General features: G+C 35.4%; 1 protein-coding gene across 7 annotated transcripts in view; it reads right to left on the bottom strand.

The window, feature by feature from the left end:
- LOC112680945 (potassium voltage-gated channel subfamily H member 2) overlaps positions 1-26,343 on the bottom strand; it is a 156,138-nt gene that overhangs the window by 12,940 nt on the left and 116,855 nt on the right. For 6 of the 7 annotated variants that reach the window (XM_025551201.1, XM_025551232.1, XM_025551184.1 and 3 more), the window contains 4 exons: positions 5,539-5,785; positions 4,510-4,697; positions 3,492-3,521; positions 1,017-1,292 (listed from right to left, as the gene is read on the bottom strand). In XM_025551201.1, coding sequence (XP_025406986.1) covers positions 1,017-1,292; positions 3,492-3,521; positions 4,510-4,697; positions 5,539-5,785 — 741 coding nt within the window. The remainder of the gene's footprint in view (positions 1-1,016; positions 1,293-3,491; positions 3,522-4,509; positions 4,698-5,538; positions 5,786-26,343) is intronic. The other variant, XM_025551211.1, reaches the window with a different exon arrangement.

The following is a 26,343-nucleotide window of genomic DNA, read 5'->3' as shown; positions in this document are numbered from 1 at the left end:
AAAAATATTTCATTGAAAACTAAAATGCACGTATAATACACGAAGAGACGGCTGAACCTATTTGGAAATGCTAAATCTGTAGTAGAGACCGCAAGGTATTGTAACGGTCGAAGGGGAGCATAAATAAATGTGACGAGCGAAGCCGGTATCACCGTAGTCGAAGGAGCGATATAATTTCGAAAAAGTTTCCCATATGATCGTTCGGACAAACAATATTCAGACCCGGTTTAACAGGATCGGATCAAAGCATTGAGAGTTTTTTGCTGGTCTTTCGACTTTGACAATTTAAAACACGAAATTCCTGTTGAAATTCAGTCGTTCAAATTTTGTACAAAATTGTTTCCTTTTTTCTTCCCTACACCTCAGTTAAGATATATAACTACGATGGCATACCACTTGCAAAAGTCGATTATCATACGGTTTTCAGTTCCGACCGGAGATCGATTCACAGAGAATTAGGAATGTGGCGACGCGAACACGATTTCGAAAAATCCTCGCCGGTCAACCGAGGCGTTCGACTGTGATCCTCCCTCCCTGCAACCTGCGTCACTACTACAGATATAAAAGGCATTTGATACCGATATGTGTTGCATTCTCTCCTTTTACACGATTAGCATAAGAAATCTACCCCTTTTTCGGTGCATGAATACTGTTGACGCGTTGAAGCGATAAGGATTCTAAAAAGACATTCGAATTCACCATGAAATCTGTTTGAAATCGATCAGGCTACGTATTTAGATTTATATTCTTAACTTCACTCATTCGATTTCAATAAATAATTGTTTCCAACAAATGAATGTTGTATCCCTTTTTAAGACAAAGGTCTACTCTTATCGATTAAGTAACGCCAGACCGACTAATCTCAAGTAAGATCCGTATCGAATCCTCGCAGTTCCGATTCTTCGACTTGGTTGACAAGAAGTGCATGGCGACCATTGGTAAGTCGGTAAACACTTATCGGTACCAAACACCCCATCAGGAGGGGGCCGTTTCCGAACGTCGGTCCCGCGCGTTACCCTTATGCTCGGACCGCCGGTGTTGTTGTGCGAGTAAAACTGGTGCGTGTCGTTGGCCAGTATGTCCAGCCAGCCCACTTTGCTGTCCACGTGCCGGCGCTCCGCGTTGCCGATCGCGTACCAGATGCACGCCAGCCAGTGGGCGATCAGCGCGAACGTGGCCATCAGCAGCAGCAGAACGGCCGCTCCGTACTCCGAGTACCGGTCGATCTTCCTGGCCACCCGGACCAGCCGAAGCAACCTGGCAGTCTTCAACAGCCCGATGAGCGTGGTGGTCTGGAATTACACAAAACAAACCGGGCGACGGACGCTATTAAGCGGACGCGGATCACCAATTGCCCGTTTCCCCGTCACGCGCTCGGTATCCCGTGGCAAGCTTATCGTGCGCGACCGCGATCGTCGTCGCTTCATATCTGACGTGATTAGACGACCGCGAATTCATTTTTGAATCCATCAAAAACTTGGTCGATTACGGGTTTCAACGGTAGAGATCGGTCGAAAGCGTCGGGTGACGAATGAGTACCGTTTTGTGTATCGCGATCGTGTTGACGCGTTTAACAGCTGCGCGTCTATAGATGTCATTCTTGCTGTTCGTTCGCTCGATCCAAAACGTGTTTTTCAGTACCAAAAGAGGGCAAGACGGGGTTTTCGAAAGGACAAAAAGGCAATGCGTGATCGAAAAATAATAAAAGTATACCGTTTTGATTAAAACTTGGAAACCGTTATTGATTAAAAAAAAAATCGAACGACAAAGTTTTCAAATATCCTTCGGGGGTTGTCCGTAGCACGTTCGGTTTTACGGACAAACGCGCAGGACAACGGCGGACGTTGGCACGGTAAGCTTGGCACGTGGTCGAGACCGTCGACGCGGAACCGGTGCGCAGCAGTTGGCAGGGTGTACAACAGCTGCGGCCGCTGTGCACTTAGCGACGCGCGGCCGCTCAAAGCCAAATATCTATTGTGTGCACTACGCGCTACGTGTGGCCAACGGCGTACGAACAGTCGGCTCGAGGCGGAGGACTTCCGGTCGGCTCCTGAGTCCACGCTTTAAGTTCCAGGGTGGCGTAAACCTTTTTCACGCTCATTTCGCATAACGATCGCTTTTATTTTTTATTTTTTCCCAGCCACTAGTGCGCGGTATTGTTTTTCCATGGGTGGACAACAAGGATCAAGTGGCTGCCTTGCCTTACTCTACCAAAAGGGTGGCCCTCGTGGATACGGAGAGGGCTAATAAGTTTTGCGATAATCTACATCAGCGATACGCAACCTTTAATCGATCCTCGGCCCTCAAAATAATTTATTTCGACATTATCACCCCCTCCTACCGACATTATGTTAGTGTGTAGTATTTACTGGCATAATTTTTACGAAGGTTGAATTCATATTTATTCAATCGTTAATTTTAGACAATTTTAATATGTGTTTAATTTAATTCATCCAAAACGTTAAAATATAAAATTAGATTTTTAAAAAACTGTTTGGAACGTAGTCACAGGCGTTTCGTTCGCAACCGCATCATCCCTTATCACTGCTTGCCGCGAGTCGACTAGTCGTACCCCTATCATCGTGTAACGATAATAATAATAATAATAATAATAATAATACATTGTTACACATGATATACTATCAGACTAACGATACGGGGGGTGCTAAATAATAACAATAATAATTATAATAAGTGTATCACAATCGTAACGTATTATCACACAACACACATTACTCGTAGTTGGGTCGTAACAACACTGTACCGGAACCGCTCAGGCAAGATGATCGGCATAGTTCGATTAAACGGAGGCATTTTTTATTTTATTTTTTTCAGGTCTCGCGGAATATTTTATCTCGTGTATTTTAGTCGCCAATACAGCAGAAGGTTGGAATAACTCGATGAATACTTCAGCGGTCGGAGTGGATAGTAAATTGCGTTGGATAAAATTCGCGATCGATTTGGGGCATCACGTAATTTGCATCGACAATAAAACTCTGCTATCATTATCGCCGTGCTAAAGATTGCGCACACATAAGTATAACGCATAAGTAGATTTTAATGGCTGAAAGTATATTTTTTTTGCCAATCGTCGAGCACGTAAACTACGAATCATCTCGTAAATATAATCACACCCACCATGGTTTTCTAAAAAAATGTCTTATATTTTTTATTCGTTTTGGTCGGATATCTGTTTCGTCAGTGTAATGTAATTTATGGTTTATTTAAAACGTGTAGTATTTACATTTTCAACATGAAGATATCGAAAACCGATCGTATGCGTATGTGTGTGTTTGTGTAAAATACATCGTGGTGCCGCAAAACTAAATTAAGCCAAATACTACTTAATAATATTTCGATAGTGACATAATAAAATAATTGTATTACAATAAAATACTACATTTAAACTATATTAAAAAAAAAAAAAAAAATTTCTAAGTCCGTTCCAAGACCTACGTTCTACTCTAAATATTTTGTTCGATCTCACAAACCTCCTCAGGCTTCTGTGTTTCCAAAGTCAACTGAAATGATTATTAAACTATTGTTAAGGATATGTCATGATTTTAAACTCAGCCACGCTGACGCGTGATACCCTTATTTGTTAATCACGTCAAAACCTCATTAATATTAAATACAGTATACCTAAATGTATTCTATTCTACAGTTAAAGATATTTTATACTCGTATAAAATCACACGCAATCTAACAACTATATAACAATGTATAATGATGTCTTCTATATTTCTAAAATAAAGGAAAAAAAACCATTAACAACATGTAATTTCAAAACGTAATTTGCCGCTAGTACGTAGTTTTCTGTATGTACAAAATAAAAAAATAAATAGAATTTATATTTGTTTACGTTAACGGTGCACAGGAAACTTTTTACTAAATACATTTTAAATGTATAAATATTATTGAAAGTATAATGAACACGAATTGTTGTACAGCATTGGAACGTACACAGTATTCTATTTCAAATCTATGAAACAAAGATGCATGGTCCAAAAACAAACTGATGCGTTATCGGTATAATATTTTACGAAGGAGTGATAATCTTAACGCCAAGGAATACCGGTAGTAACATAAAAATGTTGTAAACTCGAAGGGTTAGTGCTATAATGCAAACTTTTCCGAACCATGCATGGATGCTTTCAACAAGTCTCCGAAGAAACATAGTATTTTATGACTTATCGCTATCACCGTGCAACGATAAGAGAACACTTCTCGCGTAACAGATCGGTTTTGCCGGTACACAGCAGTCGTACGTGACCAAGAATCTTCTATCTTCTGAACGCTCGGACAACATCAAAGGGATCGGGGGAGGGATACTATTATAAAAATGTTTTACCGACACGAGCGTTATTTGTTCACGTTGTTCCATGCACGTACTACGTAGTATGCTAAAACGACGAGACAACGGGACGCGAATGTGTAATATCGGTGGAACGTAAACGATAAACGACGTATTGTTAATGGTATAGCAGTGTTAGGTGTGCAAAATCGTACCTCGTCCGTTTCGGCAGAAGACCCGGCGATCAGCAGGTCGAACGGTATGGCGGCCACCAGATCGATCAGGAACCATCCGCGGAAATAGTTCAACGCGATCTTGCTGGGCGCCGACACCACCTCGTCGTTTTTGTTCACGTACGTGGTACGGAAGTTGATGGCGATGTCGATTATGAACGTTATATCCACTGAAACGGCGATGATGGTTATTGTTACGCGCGTCAGTGGAAGCCGTCGAATCCCCGATGGCGACCGGTAGAGGGGGTTGACCAAAGCCGTATTGTGCTATACAGAGGCGCATGGGCACCCAGAGCTTAGGGGTCTTTTTTTTTAAACCAAAAAAAGAAGTGACTAAAAGCATCAAAAACTTTTTTGTATGATGACTTTTGTTTAGCCGGAAGATGTGAGTTATTAATTTTAAAAAAAAATCTTTTGAAATGATGGGATGAAAAATAAAATATACCTAATGCAATCGTACACAATTAAGCGTTCATTATTTATTTGAAATTAACATTTTAATATTGCTATTTATCTAATAAGATTTTTCTGCAGTTAAGAATAATTTTTTTTATAGGCAGTCGTATTAATATGTTACAGATTAATATTCAAACTTGTAATAGGTACCTATTATTCGGGGTCTCCAACCAGATAAGGGTCCTGGCCACGTACTCCAAGTGTCCATAAGGTAAAAATAAAACTGTGGTTGGCGGCAGGGAGTGAACGCGGTCGGACCTCGTCGAATCGAACGCGAAATCGGTCGTCGAAAATGTCTACGTCCAGATGCGATGGTTTCGTTTTTTTTCAACGGCTTTCGAAATCCGTGCAAACGATTCGTATAATCTTTGGATACATGATCTACTGATCGTACGACGTTTCCTCCGCAGTTCGAACGATCGTAGTTCATTGATACGTGTTCCAGTCCCCCCCCCCGTCCGGCCGTCCGCCCGATAGACCGATTGGTCGAGGGTTAGCGGGACGCGCGATCCCTTTTAATCGCGGAGGGTGTGTGTGCGTGCGCGCGGGACTCACCAAAAAAGTCGACCACCACCAACGGGTCTTCGAAGCTGAACCTCAGCGGCCGAGGACCTTTGAAGTGGGGCTCGTTCAACAGGAACGCGGCGAAGTACGGCGTGAAGATGGCCGTGTAGATGACCAGCAGCAGGATGATCCAGTCCCAGACCGCTTTGAACGGGCTGTAGTGCAGTATCGTCCACTTGTGGATCTTGGGCGACTGGAGCTTGTACTCGGGCAGTATGTCCGCGCCCAACGACAGTACCTGCAAGAACAAAAACAACGTCAGGCGGTCCAGCGGGATCCAACGGTCGCGCGGCGACCGTGTCCACCGCCGGACCGTACCGCGGTGATTATGGGCGACGCGTTCGGTTCCATGGCGGTGCACCGCGCACGCGTCGTCCGTCACTCGTTCGCGCGTTTTTACGTGTCGCGCGCGTTACGCATTTCTCGTCGCACTCGAAGAAACCCGGACCACTCGGTTCACGTTCGCGTACGCGTGCGCACTATCACGACGTGCTACCGGCCGCAACTGGCACGAGAAGGGACCGAGTGGGCAACGTGCACGATACCGAACCGAACGAGCCGCGGACTCCTGCCGGGCGGAAACATGGCGAACACGTGTGCGCCTCTCCGTGCTCCTCGGTGAACAGATCTCCGGTCGCCCGTACGCTTTTAGTGGCACTTAATCGTGTACACATGTATATATATGTATATATATATATAGATCACGCGCCGAGTAGAAAATAATAACAAAAACAACGATGATCGTAAACAGTGCGCATCCGTACAGGGTGTGCAATAATATTGTTGCGTCTACGCGATGGTGGGTTTCGACAGATGGCGTGCACGGGACGATTTGTACTAAACATATGCATATTTATGCGCGCGCGTCTCGCCCAAAACGCAAGACGATTTTGTTCGTAAGACAACGTTTTGGAACCGAACTCAACAGTGATCGTTACAAACGTTCGACGTCACGGTGCAGTACGGAATGATAATGGATACTTCGAACGCAACGAAAAATTAAGCATAAAATAAGGAACCGTCGACTTTAAAAAAAAATAACAAACACGTTTGTGTTTAATCGTACACCACGTTGGTCCTGCTCGTCCCACGTTTTGGGTTATTACGTTTGATTGTATGCACACACCGTTAACACGAGAAACTTTTTTCCCCCGTTGAAGAACGATGTTATATGTGAACATATCGCAACTATTTTAAAAATGTGAAACACTTGAGAATTCACGCTTTATAACTGTAACACTTTTTATTTTCCGCGGATAATTGGATTTCTTGTTGCACCGAAGTATTCGCAATGACCACGTTCTTTTCGTATATTTTTCATGTACACATACGAATAGAAATAGATATACTCGTTACTGTATAGTCACTGATACAGAACTCGTTCATAAATGTTTTAATCCGATCAGTGATAAGATAAATCTCAAACGCGCACCGCTAACCGGGTACCGGGTTCGTAACTGCATTTCATCGTGCTTATCTTCGGAACATTACGTCCCAGCGATATATTACACGTCGAAATCGTTCAGGACATTCAAATCGATCCGATCGAAACGCAACCGTCGGCAGAAATCTGCAGCGAACCCTAGGCAGAAGCGATACAGACACCCGGTACACGGCATGCGCGTATAGCCGATATGTCGGATGGGCGTGGTATTGTGCAGCACAAGAACAATATGGTTTACGATCCGATATTTACGATTGAACGTCGCGCATGCATGAATTTTATTGCGCATCGTTGTTGTGCGCGAGCGTGTTGCCACGTTTCACTTGCGCACGGATATAGATGTTGTTCCGATCCGCCTACGCGCGTACACGTGAAAATTTCGTAGGATATTCGCATTGATTCCACACCTCACGCTTCCTTTCCGTTGCCAACCCCCTGTTCCCGTCAACGAATTCTGATTTCGATTATGGATAAACGCGATGTCGTGTTTCATCAAAACGCACGATCGTGCGCACATGACGAGCATCCGATAAACGTGTCCGGAAGGTACCAGGGGTGGGTCTAATCACTCATCATGGGAGACGCTAATGGAGAACAAAGAATTCAGTTAGTTGTTTTTTAAATCTATTTACAATTTTAATTTACAGAACATGTTTTGAGTCCTTCGTAAGTAAGTAATTTTTTTTCACAATAGTGACAAATTTTAAATAGTTACATTATTGGTATCTATTTTAATCTGAAATCATTTTAAAAGTATAGGTATATACTAAGTGCTCTGCACGGTCCGTTATTTTAAGGACCAGACCGGACTTCAAATTTTACCAGGGGACCGAAGTCGGACCGGACCACACTTGAACTTTAATCAAAGACCAAAATTGGACCGAACCGACGGCTTCATATTATTTTTAGGCTGGATTGGATCAGCAATTAAATAACATTTAATAAAGTAGACTATGGACCGGACTTTCAGTCCGATCTTACAATATTTTGGGCCGTTTATGGACTGTTATTAGCCCAGACCGTACCATAAGATAAGTTTAGTATTACACCGGACCGGAATATCCGACTTTACAAATAAGTATATACCTAAAGTTGTAGGGTTTTTTCGTTTTATTTGTTTACATAACAATATCTATACTTATATTTTAAGTACCATGATTGAGACCGGACCGGGACCGGACTGAAAATAATTTATTTGATCTGAGGACTGGACCGAACTATTTCTAAAAATTATTGAATCGGAACAAACCAACGATTCAATAATTTTTGTATGTTAGAATCGTACTAAACTAGACCACGGTTCAGTCCGGTCTGGACCAAACTGATTAAGACCGAACCATTCAGAGCACTAGTACCATATATACAAAGTATAATTAAAAACAAAAATGAGCTATTTATATATAAAAAAAAAAAATATGTAAAATAGGTACCATTTCCATCAATCGTTATAATAAATTATTTTTGTGTTTCCGGTGAAGTGAACTATCCGGCATTACGTATAATTATAATAATCGTTGTACAAAACACTTTAAGCTTACGTGCTTTTTACATAATGCGAACTTTTCTCAGGCATTATGTACTTATGCGCACATACTAATGTCCTCAATAACGCTTATACTACCGCAGCGATCAATTTTGTGTTTTATGTTGCTGATACAGTAGTTGGAATTTGCGTAGTGTCTGAACATCAACATGATAATAACGACGGTTTGTATTTAGAAATTCACTCATATTATTATTCAAGAATCGAGTTATTTAAAACGTTGGCTATTCACCAATTTGTGGTGCACTGTCGAACCACCGTCGACCAACATTTAAAAATAAGTAGGTGGATTTTGCTATTCGCATGCTATTTACCTGTTTCCATAATATATTTCAGATTACGGTCTCATGATCTTTTTCAGTGGGCGTAAGCAGAAAAGAGCCAAGAGCCTATTCTAACAGGCTTCCAACTAAAGTATATACAGATCAATATCGGGTAAAATTAATTTGTTCACAATTGTAGTGAACGAACAACGAAAGATTTCGAAATGGTTTGGAAATATAACAAGTAATATTATTAAATACGATGCATTTAAACACGACTTTTCTCTTTATATTTTTATAGTATGTAAAAGAGAATATTAAATTTAAAATTATTTTTACTTCCTCTATAATCGTAATTAAGTATATTGCATATTGTATATGTACACAGTATAATATCTCAACATTTTGTATAGGTACGTCTACATAATTTACCATTATAATAACATATTGCTATTAATTTATTCAGATTATGTATATTGTTTAATATATTCTTATCAAATAAAATTTTAATTTCCCGATTTGAAACACAAATCTCAGTTACCATTTATTTCATAACACAATTTTGTTTATTTTGGAAAACCAAAATGATTAAGATATGTAAAAATGATCAGTTTTGCCTTATAATAAACTTTAGAAACCTTTATGAAGAAATTCTTCTAAGAAGAATCTTCAAAATTATTATTACTTGGTAAATTATTTATTAAAAATTTGGTTAGCATTTTAAAATATATAATCCAATACCATATGTTATTTTTACAAAACGAATAAATTAAATAAAGTTTGACATGATTTCACAGTTTTTTTTTTTTCGATTTTCAATCAAAAAGTTGCTGCATTAAACTTTTAATGCAGTATTTGTACAGGGCGAAATAGCCTTTAACAAATGAAAAAAAAAAGAAAAACTTGTGAGTTAAAATAAGAATTAACATTAATTACATACACTGGTTGTTAAAGTAGAGTAAGTAGAAGATTATCTTCTATATCACGGTTGCGGTCTGCACTCTAATCTAATCTGACCCCATATACGCAGTGATGCAGTATAAATGGATTCATTTTGGTGTCCTCAAAGGCCAAAACATTTTTTTTTTTTTTTTTTTTTTTTTTTGACGATTTGTGTTACGTCTTTGTCGTAGTACAGGTTGATTCGAAAATTTATATTGTAATTTTTTCTTTTTCTGTCATTTCATCGGTGCTCGGAAATAATTGTTTCGAAATCACTTCAACCGTCCCTGTACACGACAGTAAGACTAAAATATACGTTAGGCGGTATCACCAGAGCAACACGGAGAACTGCCGGTCTCCGCGTGGTCACCACGGGTCTAAACCGCAACAACGACAATGTAAGACCGTACGGTTTTCGTTTCTGAACGGAAACACAGCACGATGTCTAGAACATCGGGGACACCGTAACATTTATTAAGAATATCAGACGTGTGCAGCATTACGATGATGATGTACAAGGCGCGGCCGCGTAAACTTTTTTGACGCAATATCGATTTTTTACACATCTGTACCTACGCGTTGTTCAGTGGTCGCTCGTTATTGCCCTCCGAAAACCGAACCGCGCGCGTTTGCAACCGTTCACCGGACGGTCGTAGTCATATTGTTGTTAGCGTGTTTTTTGTTATTGTACCCGACGAGAGACGCTGGACCAGGGGTCGGCAACAGGCGGATCGCGGCACAGTGTTCTAGAAAGTTGATTTAGGGGGACAAAATTAGATTTTTTTGAGTCACTAATTAAACTCAATATATTATTTAATTGAAAGATTAGTTAGCTATTGATTAGATAATATGGAGTTTTAAGCCCGTACGCCACGCCATATAGTGTACAGAAATACCTAATGGTCTATGATAAGGTTTTAAATAACAAAATAAATTGTTGGAGTATATAGTGTGTCATATGTTATGATACACATTGTCCATTGAAAGAACTTCTACGAAATATTTTTCTTTAAACTACTTTATATAGTAACTGAAGGTATGTATGTATTTATTTTATTAATTTTGAGCTAATTTTCACTTGTCTAATTTAAGTTATTATGTGTGAAAATAATAGAAAATGTCTTGTTTTAAAATATTAAAGAATATGAAAAATAAGTAGAGAATAGTAGAGGTAGTATATTAGTATTTTCCAAGAGCTATATATGTCCTATTAAGGATAATGTTCAGTTTGGTTGCGGTAATTTGCGGTTTTTCATTTTAGAACCTATATTAAACATTATATTTTTACATAAACTGGAAAAAAATTAAATGGAGAACAAATGAATTTCAAAATAAAAAAAAACAAACCATAAAAATATTTTACTTTAAATAAAACATTTAACATATTATGTATTTTACTTTGTTTTAGGTAATAATATTTTATTAAAAAATCAAAATGTTTTTGAAATGTTAAGAAACAAAAAAATAAAAATGACAAATTTTAATGAGTGTTTTGATGCAATTATTTCATATATTTGTGAGATAATTGGTGATAAATGGATTACAATGGAGGATGAATTTAATATAGAATTAAGTAATAGAATAAACTGTTTTATTACTACCATTAATAAAAAGTGGGGTAGTGCAGGAAGAAATTTAAAAACATTTCAATTAAAAAAGAAAATCTGGCTCTCGTTAAATTTTAATATTTTTGGAGATGTTGAAATTATACCACAGTTAGTTGGTATTATACCACAGATTTTTCAAAAAATTTGAAAATAGTGCTGATATTACGGGTGTTCATAAAAATGTAATAAAACGATTAGGAAATATTTTATTTGCAATGTCGAGTGATCATGAAGTCAATGTATCAGAATTTAAAATGTATACTATAGATACAGCAAAATTATTTATTTCTCTGTATCCTTGGTTCTTCATACCTTGTAGTGTACATAAAAATCTTATACACCGAGCTGATATTATAAATGCAGCACTTCTCCCAATAGGTAAAATATAAAATATTTAGTTATTTTAAACGATTATAATATATATATAATTTTATATTTTTAATAAAGGCCAGTTATCTGAAGAAGCAGCGGAAGTGAAAAATAAAGAATACAAGAAATTTAGAGAGAACCACACTCGCAAAAATTCACGTACTAATACTAACGAAGACCTTATACATATGCTTTTAGTAGCTTCTGATCCATATTTATCTTTTATAAGGAAATTGCCGAAAAAATCAACACATGAGCTAACAGATGATGTAATGTCTTTAATAATTTTATTTATTAATGAAACAGAAGAAAAATAAGAAGGCGAAGCATCTGACGATAACGAAGAAGATGGATCAGAAGAGGACAGTGACAGTTCCTGTGATAAAAATGAAGAAAATGAACTTCCCATAGTATGTTAATTGTATCATATTTATGTAAATATTTTAACAATTTGAAAAATAAATAAAATTAACAGTAATATTTTTTATTTTTAAAATTATAATTAATATCGGAAATCAGAAATTATTTAATAATTTATTGATTTTAATTGATTTTATGAATGGACAATATAAAAAATGAATTTAAAATTGAAGCAAGTATCCAAAAAAGTTATATTTTATGAATAAATAATTTTGTCATCCTAAATCGACTTTCTAGAACACTGTGCGTGGGAGACAAAACTTATATTTATTTTCATACTTCTAATATTGTAATTTTTAATAGAAATTAATTGTAATAACGAAAATGATTTATTATTTTTATTTTTATACTGCTATTTTTAAAATATAAAGATTTGAAAAAGATTTTTTTCACTGGACCTCATTGATTTATTATTTTAAACTTTAGGACTCCAATGCAAATTACTTTCCGACTTCTGCGCTAGACCGTCAACGAACGTGTACGCACGCACGCACGCATGCACACACACACACACACACACACACACATACACACACATCAAAGAACGTGTGTGGAAAATAAATAACTATAACGATTTGGGTTCGAATCTCGTAAAAATCGTTTCAGAAGACAATGCTTGTGGGTTTTTATTGCGACCTCTCGAAAATGTCGTCGGGTCCGGCAATACGAATGTGGTACGGACTCGACGACTACGCGGACGATAATAAAATCTCCGGACGAATGCGTTGCATATTATGTACTTATATACATAATAATCTTAAAGGGGTTTTCGGACAGTGTACAATACATGTGTACACCGATAGTTGCAGAGGGCCACGTCGAACGTATGAAAAGTAAAACGTCTCTTGAGGCGTACGCCTAGTTAGTAGTGAACTAACGTATAAAAACGACGCCAATCAGTCCTTATCGGCCGTACGTATAAATATATATATATATTGGTGTTTTATCGTGTTCAGATCACCGGGATTTTATTTGCATAAGATAAGCCTTGCCGTTAAGCTCGGCATCATCGTTAAACCATCCGAAGCGATCCGTTCGCATCCAACTTAACGAGAGCTTAGAGGTGGTCTCGCAATATTTTTTCGAGTGTTGGGTGACGTTGAATTCTCTGAAACGAGCGTCGGAAATCTCGCACGGTATTATATTGGTATCGAGAGCTATTCATTATTTCTCGTATTGATCGCAATTAACTGTGTTAACACGAAAAACTATTACAAAACAACTATTAACGAACACCGGAGTTCGTACATACCTAATCAGGAAATTACTCTACAGTTTACACAATATAACATTGGTACTACAACGTATCACGTAATTATAGGGATTTATGTGCCATTGCGTGATAGTTGAAAATCTCAAAGTCCAAAAAATATCGAGTATTTTTCATATTTATTCAACACTCGTAAAAATAATCGATTATTCCATATTTCAAACTTAAAATATTTATAAAAAATCAATCAGACAAGTTATGTATTTTTGAATTTTGATCTCTTGTTAAAATGAGTTATGATCATCATTGCATACAATTCGAAGAAACGCGTATAATAATACAATTTTTTTTTTAATTCCTCCGAGTAAATATAAAAGTTTTTTGGACAGAAATTAATAAATACGATTTCCAAGTTGAATTAAATTTTGCTTTCGTGTCGGAAAAACTACACAATAATATAATAAAATAAAAAAAAAAAAATACCTGTCTAAAATATAATCCATATCCAATTTCTTAGTTAAAGATTCTGTATGTAAAAATGTTGGTAAATATTCATTACTCGAAAGTTTGATTATAGAAAAAAAAAACACCTTTAAATTAGTTTTCAAAAATCAATATGTACAGAATCTGAACAACCTATTTAAAAAAACTACACAATATTTGTTTGATAGGTTTGATGTTGCACAGTTTTATAATACATTAATTTTACAACTGATTTCACTATTGTACATTTTTAATGAATTTTTGAATGTTTACAAAAAAAAAAAATAATTTTCGTAAAATGTGATAAAAATTAATAATTAACTATTCATATTTGAATGTTTATTATTACAACCATGTTTGATTTGAATTGATATTACAATGGCTATTTTTTTTTTTTTTTTATAATTGAAAATAATGTAAAATTCTAATAACATAGAACCTATTATAGTGGCTAATATATCATATCTTTGTGTTTACTGTATATTCTCTTTTGGAACAATTATATTTTGTCTGTTATAGATACACCGCGATTGAATAATTGTATACTAAATTAAAGTATAGTATACTAATGTATTCGAGTGCTTTTTGAAGTTTCGCACATAGTGTTTGGTTATTGCAGTCCTGTAATTAGATTAAATAATCTGTTTAAAAGGGCGTCTTTCCTTGCAATTATTTAAAGACCATTGTATAGATAATTTATAAAAGGCCATTGTAGTTGGACTGATAGTTTTATATTTGCAAACGAATGTTAATTTAAGTCATTGTCGATGGTCACCATATGACGATGTAACGGGACGACTCCGAAAACAAGACAAGCTACTTGTAACATATACGTTCATAAGAATGCTCAGATTTTAGTTTTGAAAAAAATAACATAAACATTCTTTATAAGATTCAATGGGAATTGCTCGCAAGACAGTCTTAAACATTTTTCGCGTCTTATAATCATATTTAATTTAATGTTAACAATTACAATCGAAAATGTATTCAGACCAACGCATGTATTAAATAGGTAGTCCATACCTGTTTTCCAATGAAGGATTTCATACTTCAGGGTACCGCTAAATTTAGAACGTGTTGATTTCGATAAATAATGAGCTGGTGTGGACACCCTAACGCGTGGAGACGGGTATAATTTTTGTGACGGCGGACGGAGAAAGGGTTGTAGAGGTCCGATAAATCACATTACTGTTCCGTGACCCGGCGACCACGAAGAAAAGGGAACTGGTTATTTGCGCCGGGTAACAAACAACAACTCGCCCGTCGGTAAAAACATAGCGGTTAGACAGCGGTCGACAAAAACATAAATCTGACCCGATCCCGCTCGATGTGTTACCGCGTTCGAACGCCACCGGAGACACGGTTGAAAATAATCACGATCCACCCCGGCCCCGCGGACGGACAGAGCACAATGATTGTCACGGGATTTGATCCGCACAAGCGCGCCATGCATACCAAGGTGTTATTTTATTTTTTTTTTTTTTAATCTCGACGTGTTTTCGGTTTCGGCTGATAGTAAAAATCGCACAATATCCGTTTCGAACAAATCCGTTCGCGTACCCAACGTCTATACACGTATGATACGTATGTTACGTGATCCGGCCTGCACGCGTGTTGGACGTGTGGGAGAGACCATCGTTTCGTTACGAAACGGTCAACCGCGAGTATTGATCTAAAATCGATCGATCGGAGCGCCCCAATCACGTGTACACATCACAAACATTCGTGCACTTAGCAACTGTTCTAGGTATGTATTAATATTAGCAGCACAGACGTCATTACCGCACGTTATTGCTGTGTTTTATTTTTATTTGTTCGGCTTATTAGTTTTGTCGCATGTCAGGCGGATTGCATTTCACTACGAATGTACCACGTGTGCGCGTATTTCTGGACGCAATAAACGTAGGTACGTGCATTGGATGGATCGCATGTGTTCGGAAAATATGAAAGGAAACGTTATTTTTATTAAAAAAATACCACGCTGTAGTAAAGAACAACATTGGCGGATTTCATTTCAGACTCTGAGCGGGACGAAAACTTTTTTTTTTTTTAATTTTACAATAATTGAAAGTTATTCGTGTATTGATTTTAAACACTTTTGGCTGAAAAACGTATTATTTCCGTTTAAGAAAAAATACATGATATATAAATAAAATACAATCGATGATTGCAGAAGCATCGCGACTCACATATTTTATAAAACAGAGATATTAGTATAGACCTATACTAGTTATGGACTTCTATGCGTTGAGTGTAAAAAACTTCTTCAGTTATACTTGATTTATCTGATAAAAAAAGTATCGATTAAAGTCGATTCGTACATATTTTTATGTCAACAATTATAAAAAAAAAAAATTGTGTAATAGATTTACACACGAAATACTATGCAGCTCTACACTTAAGATTGGAAATAGCACCCGGGCGGTCTTTTAAAAAGGTAATTTTTCGATTTATTCGGGGTTTTTTTCTGATACGAAAGAAAAACTGAACGTATGATTCGAAAATATTGTTAAATTCTGATAACGCGTTATTTATTTTTTTTTTTCAGTAAAACGGATAATTATTTTATCTCGTACGTGATACATATGAGTTACAAATACATTATAAATGAATTATCCAACACATAGATATTGCATGAATATGTACATATTTTCATACACACATATATATTGCCTGAGTATATACTAGCTAGAGCATACATCACTAATGTAAGTCCGATAGCTGATACCGAATAAGTAAGAAATGACAGTTCGGCCACGACGACCATTCGGTGTAGCTGAACTCCGTATTGTTTTGATATAAAAATCCGCGCTCGTTAGTTATATTATGTATTAAACCTTAATAATATTCTAAATCAATTTACATTTATTTGTAATATTAAAATATTTCCCCTTTATGCTCCCTATGGTTGAATATGATCATGAGGACAAGAAAACTTCCCCGAATATCCTTTATTGATCTAGTCACCTCCGACCATGTTACAATGGATAACTTTAATGAGATAGTTGGTGTTATTTTGAGCAAACAATGGTGTCAATATCATGCTTCGTGTTGTTAACTTTTAATCTTATATTACTTTCTGTGTTCAATTTATTTCGATATTTATTTTTTGTGTACATCGAGTGGGAAAATTTATTTTCGCACAGACATATTGACATAAAAGGTATTAGAAATTGTAAAGCTTGTGAGGACAACGTGGAGTATTTTGTTTCACTTTCAGCCAACTATTTGAGATTATTTTGATTTTGAAAGCAGTTTTTAGTGCAGAGTCGCTGGTTTGGTCAATGAACGATTCTTTTGTCAGAATAATATCTCTGAAATGTTCTTAATATAATCCTCCTAGAAAAGATTTATGGTTCATTTTATTCTTGAGTTACTAACAAGAAAATATTGTGAAAAAATATAGCAGTTTAGAGAATATTGGTGTTCCGAAATGTCTCTAATTATATTTGAACTTGGTTGAATTTTTCGATGTTTAGTGTTTCGAATGCTGAAAAATGATTCTTGAATACTAGCGAAGTAAATAAATTTCTCTCGAACGCAATAACTTTATCAACAGCATAAAATATGTTATTATTCGATATTTTCAGACTCACATTTAGAACATTTAAACGGTCGAATATGTCAACCATGTACGCTAGTGTTGACAGCCATTCGTTATCACAAAACAATTTGGACTTTTCTTCATAAATATCAGTCAGAAGTAGTAAAACATTTTTTTTTTTATATATAAAGAGATTTTTCACCTATGAGCTATCCATATACCACTAGAGGTACGCGTATTATAGGTTGAAAAGTGTTGGCCAATACATTTTTTTGTTCATCGAATCGACGCAATGTGATTTGATGTAGTTATTAAAACAGTAAGAAATATTTATTTATCCTTTGTAATTCAATACTTCCACTTTAATTAGTGTACTCTGGTGATTGTATTTTTAAACGATAGGTATATTATTTTCTCATAACTATGGTTTTTATTCTAGTTCATGTTTATATAAAAATTATAAACGAATACAGTGAAGTTGTGTGGGTAATGGATATGAATTGAAAAATAAAGTAATTTTTGTTAAATTCAGTTAAACGGTCTTCTCCTCGCAGATTGAATTAAATCTTTATCATTTGATTGCTGTTAATGGAGCAATATTTTAATGCAATGGCGTACATTGCGTAATATGAGGAAAAGAAGGAAAACTTTTATCTCTCAGTCAAATAGTTGGAAAACTTTGATCTCTTTTCGGCTAAGCCGTTTAAACCATATAAGATAATTGGATTTGATATTTTAATTAGAAAGTTCTAAACAAAATAATTTTAGTATTTTAATGTGATTATAAGAACATCACGGATTAAGAAATTAACTAAATTAATATAATTTTACAAGGATAAAATATCAACTTTTTTTAATTATTTAATTGTTATTTTAATACTATAAATCAAGTGCTTTTAACTTTTCTATAGCATCATTCTACAAAATGTACTTTTTAGTTTTTTTTTCCAACTGCGTTTAACTGTTTAAATGATTAATAAGTAAATATGGAAATAATTCATTATTTATATACATAGTTATATATATTTTCATGAAACGAAAAACATTCATACATTTTCCGGTATTGAATACTGAAGATAGTTTGAAAATATCGGATGTGTGTAAAAATCAAAGTCAATAAGAAAAAATAAAACATTCGGCAGATGTGTCAAATTTTGTACTTTGACCAATTAAACTGATATATTTATTTTATTTTAAACTGATTACAATATTAATATAATGCTGCAACAATCGTTTTTTAGCCCATGGTTTAAATCATTTATTATTCATTTGGATAACATAACGTTAAAAATTATTTTGTATTAGTTCCAACATTAAGGGGAACGATAAATGGTAATTTAACAAGTTTTCAGTAAAAAGTAATTTAATGGTCAGTTAATTTAAAAAATATAGATATTTAAATAAGTGTCTATATAATAATACAATAATGGTTTGTGAACTTGATGACAGAACTTGACAATGTATTACTAAGGGTTTGTTTTTTTACTTTCAATCATCCAATCGACTCCAAAGCTATATAATCCATCATTTTAAATCGTTAAATCGTGTTTATTTTTTTCTCGTCTCAAGTGTTAGATAATCGTTAAAATGTATTTATTTATTTTTTCATCGTAATAACATTTCCAAAAGACTATATTCGATACTACAAATATACTTATTGCTAGAAACATCCGGGCGTACATCGATTTTAAATTATCATACAGACAATCGGATGCATTATTAAACACGAAACATCGGAGAACATCGAGAAAGCTACAATTACAAAAGATGTACAACTTCACGCTTCTTCATTTCAGTTGATCATTCCACGCCTCTATGGTGAAAAGAAATATCCACAGAACAGACAGTCAATGAACAATATTTATTCTATAAGTCGAACATTTAGAGTACTTCTATTCTAGCGATAAAAAAAAATTTAAAAAATAAAACATTTTCCGACTACTCCACGAAAGAAAAAATAATTATACTTACATAATGAACGCATATTTCGCAAAGAAATTATTGATTTAATCCGGTGTTGTCGACGGGGGTTTGGGAGCGAAAACACATTGTAATATGAAGAATGTTCATTACTATATAGATGTTGGTTTTTTATTTTATTTTTTTCAACGCACGTGTGTGTGGTTTAATTGCAAAATTTATCTTTCTTGTACAATATTAAATCATAATAGTTGTAAGGCGTCTTAGGAGCAATAACGCCAGAAATTATATTTATGTCATAATTATTCATTGAGGTTATTAACTATTCAATCGGTGACGTGTATTTTAAATTGCATGTTCTTAAATGTGTATTGACAAATGGTTCAGAGTGACAAGGGTACGCGTCGTAAGATAATTGGTGTACCATTACACCCAAAATATTCTGAAATAACGGACTACTGATACGTTATTCTATAACACTTATTTGTTATTTATACGTATCGAATACGTATTGATTACTTTGGCTCTGTTTTGTTACATTAAAATTCAATAAATTACTTATGAATCACGTTTTATCCACCGAAGCTTTTTCAGTACGTCGTGATCCAATTTTACCTATCGAAACTTTCAGAAAAACATTTTGCTTCGGAATACGAAACTAACTGTACATATTGCCGTTAAAAATATAAAAAGTAATAACTTGTGAATAACATTCCAACAGAATTCGGTAAAAATATAATTTGATGAGCGGTACAGCTTTATGTTTTACAATTACAAAAGACGCATTTTCCAAGAAACCGCATGAACTGACCGTGAAACGAATATTACACGAAGGCGAAAACTCATTTATATTTGGTACAAAGTTAGTATAATATTAATATCGGTTGTATTTCTTAGTATGAGAAAGTGAACAAGTCTAGAGACTTGTGTAGCGTACACTCGCAGCGATTGGAATCAATAATGTTGATAAATAAATTATTCAACCTACACAGAGGAGCTCTTACCACGTAAAATGCGCAAACCGTTATGTTCAATTCTAGTGTCATCTATTCACATTTTTCTTTAACATATTCTTTAACTGGGAATGCGAAGTGTGGAAATCATTTTTATACACATCTTAATGCGTACAATATATTGCTTGGTTATTTTTAACGACCCGGCAGAAAAACAATTTCTATCGTACGGATTCTCGTTGTAAGATATTGATTTTCGATTTGATGGCCCCCGCGTAATAATTATTGTCGTACAAGTGAAACCATCGATAAAAACGGAACGATTGGTTGAATACCAAATAAGTTAAATATGTGTGTATGTATGTTCCAGGTTACATTATATTCCCTGTGAGGGTTAACTATTCCATAAATTAACAGCTAATACAGTTTATTTTTGTCAAAGTCTTTCCTCCGATAGTTACTATTGTGATACGAGTAGTTTCAATGGGTTGCATCGACCGGTTTTTAATTGAAGTAAAACAAAATTATTGTCGATACCATATTTATATGTAATGACGATTTTCTTAAGGCACACACGTTCAAACTTCGCTTTGATTTTCGAATTTTTAGCGGAATATGTTTTCTGAGAAACTTTAAATATTGAAATATAAAACAAAAAAAAAAGAAAAAAGTTTCCAACAATGTTATTATGGAATCAAATGGTTATACTATAATTTCTTGTTCATAATTTACATATTTTGTGTTAAGTATTGAATCAAATTCTGGTTATTTGGATTTTACTTCTGAAGTAAAAAGATAACATTAAACGAGAACACATATGCGTTTAATACTTATACGAGTACAGATACTGAGATACATTGTTCACGACTTTAATTTTTTTTAATATTATAAATTTGATTTATTTGTGTTCCGGGTAGTAAAACAGAAAAAATATAAATCCTCTCTAATTTATAAAAAGAAAAATAGTTTCCATAGTAACGAGAATAATTAGTAATGTAGTTCATAAACGAAAAGCGTTTTATTTTATTATAACTCGGGGTCCATTTTGAATAACTAACTCATTATCATAACTCGATTGAAAATATTTAACGAAAAACAAACTGCTCAAAATATTGTGTTATATCAATCCGTATAAAATTCCAGGAAGTCAAAACATTGTTGCTAGAGTAAAACCTTGCTCTCCTGACCCCTCTCGTTTGATTGAACTTTTTACATTAGATTACAAATTTTCAGCAAAATAACAAATAATTCTGAGTCTTTTATAACGTTTAAAGTAAACGCAAACAAGTTAAGATTTAGATTCAAGTGCCGTAGAAAATCAATATTTCTTTTAAATTTCCTATCAATTATATTAATACTATAAATTCCACGACAGAATTAAAACATCTCTGCAGAATTGATCGTCTAAGAAATATCATCGAAATACTGAACTGTACGTTTTTCTCTGTTTTACATTGCACATCATATAAATATATTCATACCATAACATTTAGAGTTTATTCGAAGCTTATACAACGCATACGCTGCAGTCATGTATACGGAATAAGGATTTTCTCGAGTACCGTAGTATAATTTTTACGGATAAGTAATGCTGACACATTTCCTATCTCCCCGAAAATTCTTAGAACATACTCTTTTAGTTTTCGTATAATGTTGATTATTTTTTTTGGAATCCGTTATAGAAATAGTTTATAAAGTAATTTCACTTTCAAATTTTTTATGCTACACATGGTCAAATCTACAATCGAATGTAATGTTGAAAGAAGAAAAAAACAAATCCAACAATTTTCATTTGGCTTTGTTGGAAATTAATGTTTTGTTATAGGTACCGGATGAGATATATAAATTAAGTTCTAAGAGTTCAATATAAAGTTATATTTTTGGTCCAACTCAAGCACTCCGATAATATATTGACCGAATAATATATTCAAAAATATCTATAATACACCAGAAACAAATGAGCGTCTACACTAATGTATTGTTATGCCAACAATGCCATTTAGTACATTGGGGTCTATTTATTTTACAAATATTTGTTTTTATATACATTTCTGTCTATATTTTATTGTAACATATTGCATGTAATAATTCTAATTTTGTAAAACTGTTAACTCGTTTATATTCAATACTTGTACTTAACTCGTACTATTTTAACTTACATTAATTTATGTGCTTTCAACTTAAGCTCCTTCGTAAATTTCCATTTGGCTTTGATAAAGTAAAATAATTATCATGGTAATGGCAACGTGATATTATTTTATCTCGTAGGTGTTCATGAAGTTCGTTACAGAGTCGACTGATCGACTCGAAACTAACTCAGATATTTTGTAAATTAATTGTGAATAATTGTTAATTTCTCTTTAAAATTTGCAAATCAAATATTTAATAATTGCAAATTTTTTACTAACAATAAGTCAAGATTATAAATTTGATTTTCAAATAAGCAGTGAATGAGCGAACGAGGAATGTAAAAGTTTCATTTTTTTTTTTTTTTATTTGTTTGTCTGTGTATACGATTTTGATCAAAACGATTGCTTTGATCATTATAATCACGGAAACAAAAGGTAGGAATCAGTATCTTGATGGTACTTTAAGACTAAGACGTTATTTTATGAATTTCTCAACAATTGTGTTCAATATGATTTTAAAAAATTATAACAAAAAAAAACATGACATTTACAATTTTTTAATAAAACTCATTTTTTGTTAAAAACCCAACAGAAAAAATAATAATTGTAAAAACTTGTCATTCTCACGGAAAACTTATGTCATCTTTTGCTATAAATCAAATGGTTTTCAAAAGATTTAAACTTTTTTCAAGCAATTTATAAATGTTTTAAAATTGTGTGTATTGTATGCATTTTTTTTTTTTTTTTTTTTTGGTAAAATGTTGATAAAGTTATTGTGATTCGATAAAAAGTACTCAAAACTCATTTTTTCATGTATGAACGTGTAAATATTATATTTTGATAAAACGAAAACAATTACAATTACATTTTTGTAGTTAAAAATGCATAAAACTTTATTTTCTTTATAATACAAAGTTAAGTTTTTGTTGCTTTCTTTAGAAAATTTGTTAATTGTATTTTTAAGATTTTTTTCGTTGTCAATAAATATAGATCCTTATGGATATAAATAAGAAAATAAAAACCGATTATGTCAATCATTCTTCTCTTATGCTTACCCTTGATCAAGCTCTAAGTAATCTTAAAAAGGAAAAATTTCTTTCTGATTTTTCGACAAAAATCGGCAATCCAACTAAAATTTAAAGAATTGATATATGTAGTATTAAATAGTAATTTTGATGTCCTTATAAGATCTAAAGTCTCAAGAGCAAAATTTTCAAAGTCATGATTAACTAATAAAGAACTTTTTTTATTTTTTTTTCCACGGAAAATACCGATACGACGTATGATGGTCAACGATTTTCTGCAGTAATGAAGAAAACGTTTCGATAACTGATTCCGTACGACATAAACTGTTCGTTTTATTTTGTCAACGTGCAGAGACGAAGAGTGTTATGCTCTTAAATAATCGATATAACACATAATTGAATAATTTTCCTTTTCGCCATGCGTGAAAAAAAAAAACTTTTTCCGTGGACTTTGAAGAGACGCTCTCTTTTCGCTTCTCACCCTCCCCATGAATTCGCGCCCGAGTACGGCACGCGCGACCCGATCACGCGTATCCGGTGTCATCGGATCGGTTCGTCAAAAGTTTCGGCGCGAAACAAAAACGACAACACAACCGACCGAACACCGCGTGGGCATAATATATTATGTACATAGATGCGTGTGTGCGATACGTATCATTGTCGCATTACTAGTTCGCGCCGTCGCCTGTACGTGACGCGATGAAATCCAACACCGCCTCGCCTCGTCGAAGGGCCGCGACGAAAACGCGACCCGAATCCAATTCGGACAGAAAGAGACACGCGCTGGGACGGTAATCGGATCCGCGCCCGTGCCACGTGAGGTGTCATCCGGAGTCTTCAGTCATCGCGAAAACGGTCCCTCAGACGAAATACGACTCGCGCCGCATATTCTTTCTATCGTTAGCCGTTTACGTTACGCGGCGTCGTCGGTCACCGATCGCAGTGTTGTACGACAAACAAACAACCGGTCGAACGAGTATTGTTCAAATACGACACGGTTCACGAGCGGTGCAATGACAATTGCACAGTTTTAGACGGCGATTGTAAGCTGCGCCCGAGTTTTTAATCAAGGGTAAATAGGTAACATGTAAACTGCGCCCGGGTGAAATTCCAGTTAAGATACTTAATTCGTAACAGCCGTATAATATGAATAATTAAAAAATAATTAATACTTTTAAAAAGCAAAATAAATACAAATATTATGAATAATTATAATTACGAATAACATATGGTGGATACATATTCCTCAATTGGAATTTGACCACTATTATATTTATTAATTAAATTTTCTAAATTTTTGCGTTTTTTTTTTTTTTGTTTTAGAGTATTGGAATTTAAACGATGTATTTATACTATTTAGTTTAATGTATAATTCTATTTGAATTTCTTTTAACTTTTCTATGAACATGAAAATATTTGGATGAGTTGTGTAAAAGCTGGAATTAAAGTGAGAATGAAAAAACTCGCATGCATTTGTGGTTAAAGTAGGTTCTGCTGATGCTTGAGTCCATACTTTAGGTGAATACTGAGCTTCTTCACTTATAATTATGTCTACCGAATAATCCGCAAATCGTGTCGCTCTTTCGTCGTCAGGCTTTGATTTCATTAAATAATTGACAAAATACACTTCCTGGACTTAGAAATGGTAAACTGTAACATTGATCTAACCATTTACTAATATCACTATTTTTATTTTTATAGTCATTACTTAAACCACTTTGTTGGATACTTCTATTCCAAGACTGTGCTAAATGATAACGACTTTAATAAGTAAATAAGTCGGGCGCAGTTTTCATTATACCTTTTTAACATGGATAACAATTCGGGCGCAGTTTATAAAAAAAAAGATCATTTAGGCGCAGTTTACGTATGTCCGTTTTAGAACTTACGGGGCACTACGGTTCGTTGCGATATCCGAAAACGTTCACGTCTGATAATCTAAAACGATACCTCATTGTAACGCATAACCGGCTATTAGAATTCGGCTGCTCTATCGCATAACCTACGATCAAATCGCGTTATAAAAATACGCATCGTACACGTATTCGAAACGTGCGAACGCGTGACTCGCGAAACAATTGAAATGCGGAACGCGGTACGTCGGACCTTCAGGGTAACGGCGAAAAGTTCGACAATTCGTCGACCGACGTGGGATATGAAAAGTTATGCGCACTAAGAGTGGAAACGTTACTAACCGATTAGAACGATCCGGTAAAGAACGACTGGTCTAAACACGTCTGCACGTCAGAATCGAATTCGACGTGTACTATGAGTACCGGACTGGTGGAGACGAAGGGAGCGGGTGAGTTACGTTAATCGCGTTCGCAGTGCGTACACGTAAAACGGATTAACAAGTGCACGCGAAGGGACGACCGAAAGTCGTCGTCGAGGCCTACGCGGGCGGCGAGTGTTTCGCGAGCGGCGCGGCCGAAACGTGAGCGAAAAGCAAACGAAAACTCGACCGCTTTCCGTTACCCGACGGCTGCTCGCTGCTTTTCCGTAGGTCGTGGTCCAAGTGGCTGTGGCGGCGGGCACGCGGGCCGCAGGGTTATGCAACTCGATGACTACGCCCCGCCCTCTCGCGTCCCGGACGCTCGGCAATCGATACAGATACATATTATACACGCGCACACACGCCCGCGTTCACGTGCACACATACATAAATCCGTCGTGTTCTCCGGTGTTATTATGCGAAGGGTCCGTCCGTGTGTGATACTGTTTGTTTACTTTCGGGTGGCGCGCGGGAACTGGTGATAACGACGCGCGCGTGGCCCGCGAACACGCGGGATGCAGCCCGAGTGGCGTCCGAGCACCACCACCGCAACCCTTTTTTTTTTCCAAAATATTCCCCCCCTCCTCTAAGGTCGACAACTGCGGACACGGTAGTGGTTTCGCGGCAACAACGGCATCGTTCACATCTCCCTCGCCTCGTCTCGGGAAACCG

This window comes from Sipha flava, unplaced genomic scaffold (genome assembly GCF_003268045.1).
Source record: "Sipha flava isolate LNK unplaced genomic scaffold, YSA_version1 101_pilon_pilon, whole genome shotgun sequence".
Taxonomy (NCBI): domain Eukaryota; kingdom Metazoa; phylum Arthropoda; class Insecta; order Hemiptera; family Aphididae; genus Sipha; species Sipha flava.
This window is presented reverse-complemented; position numbering and strand designations above follow the sequence as displayed.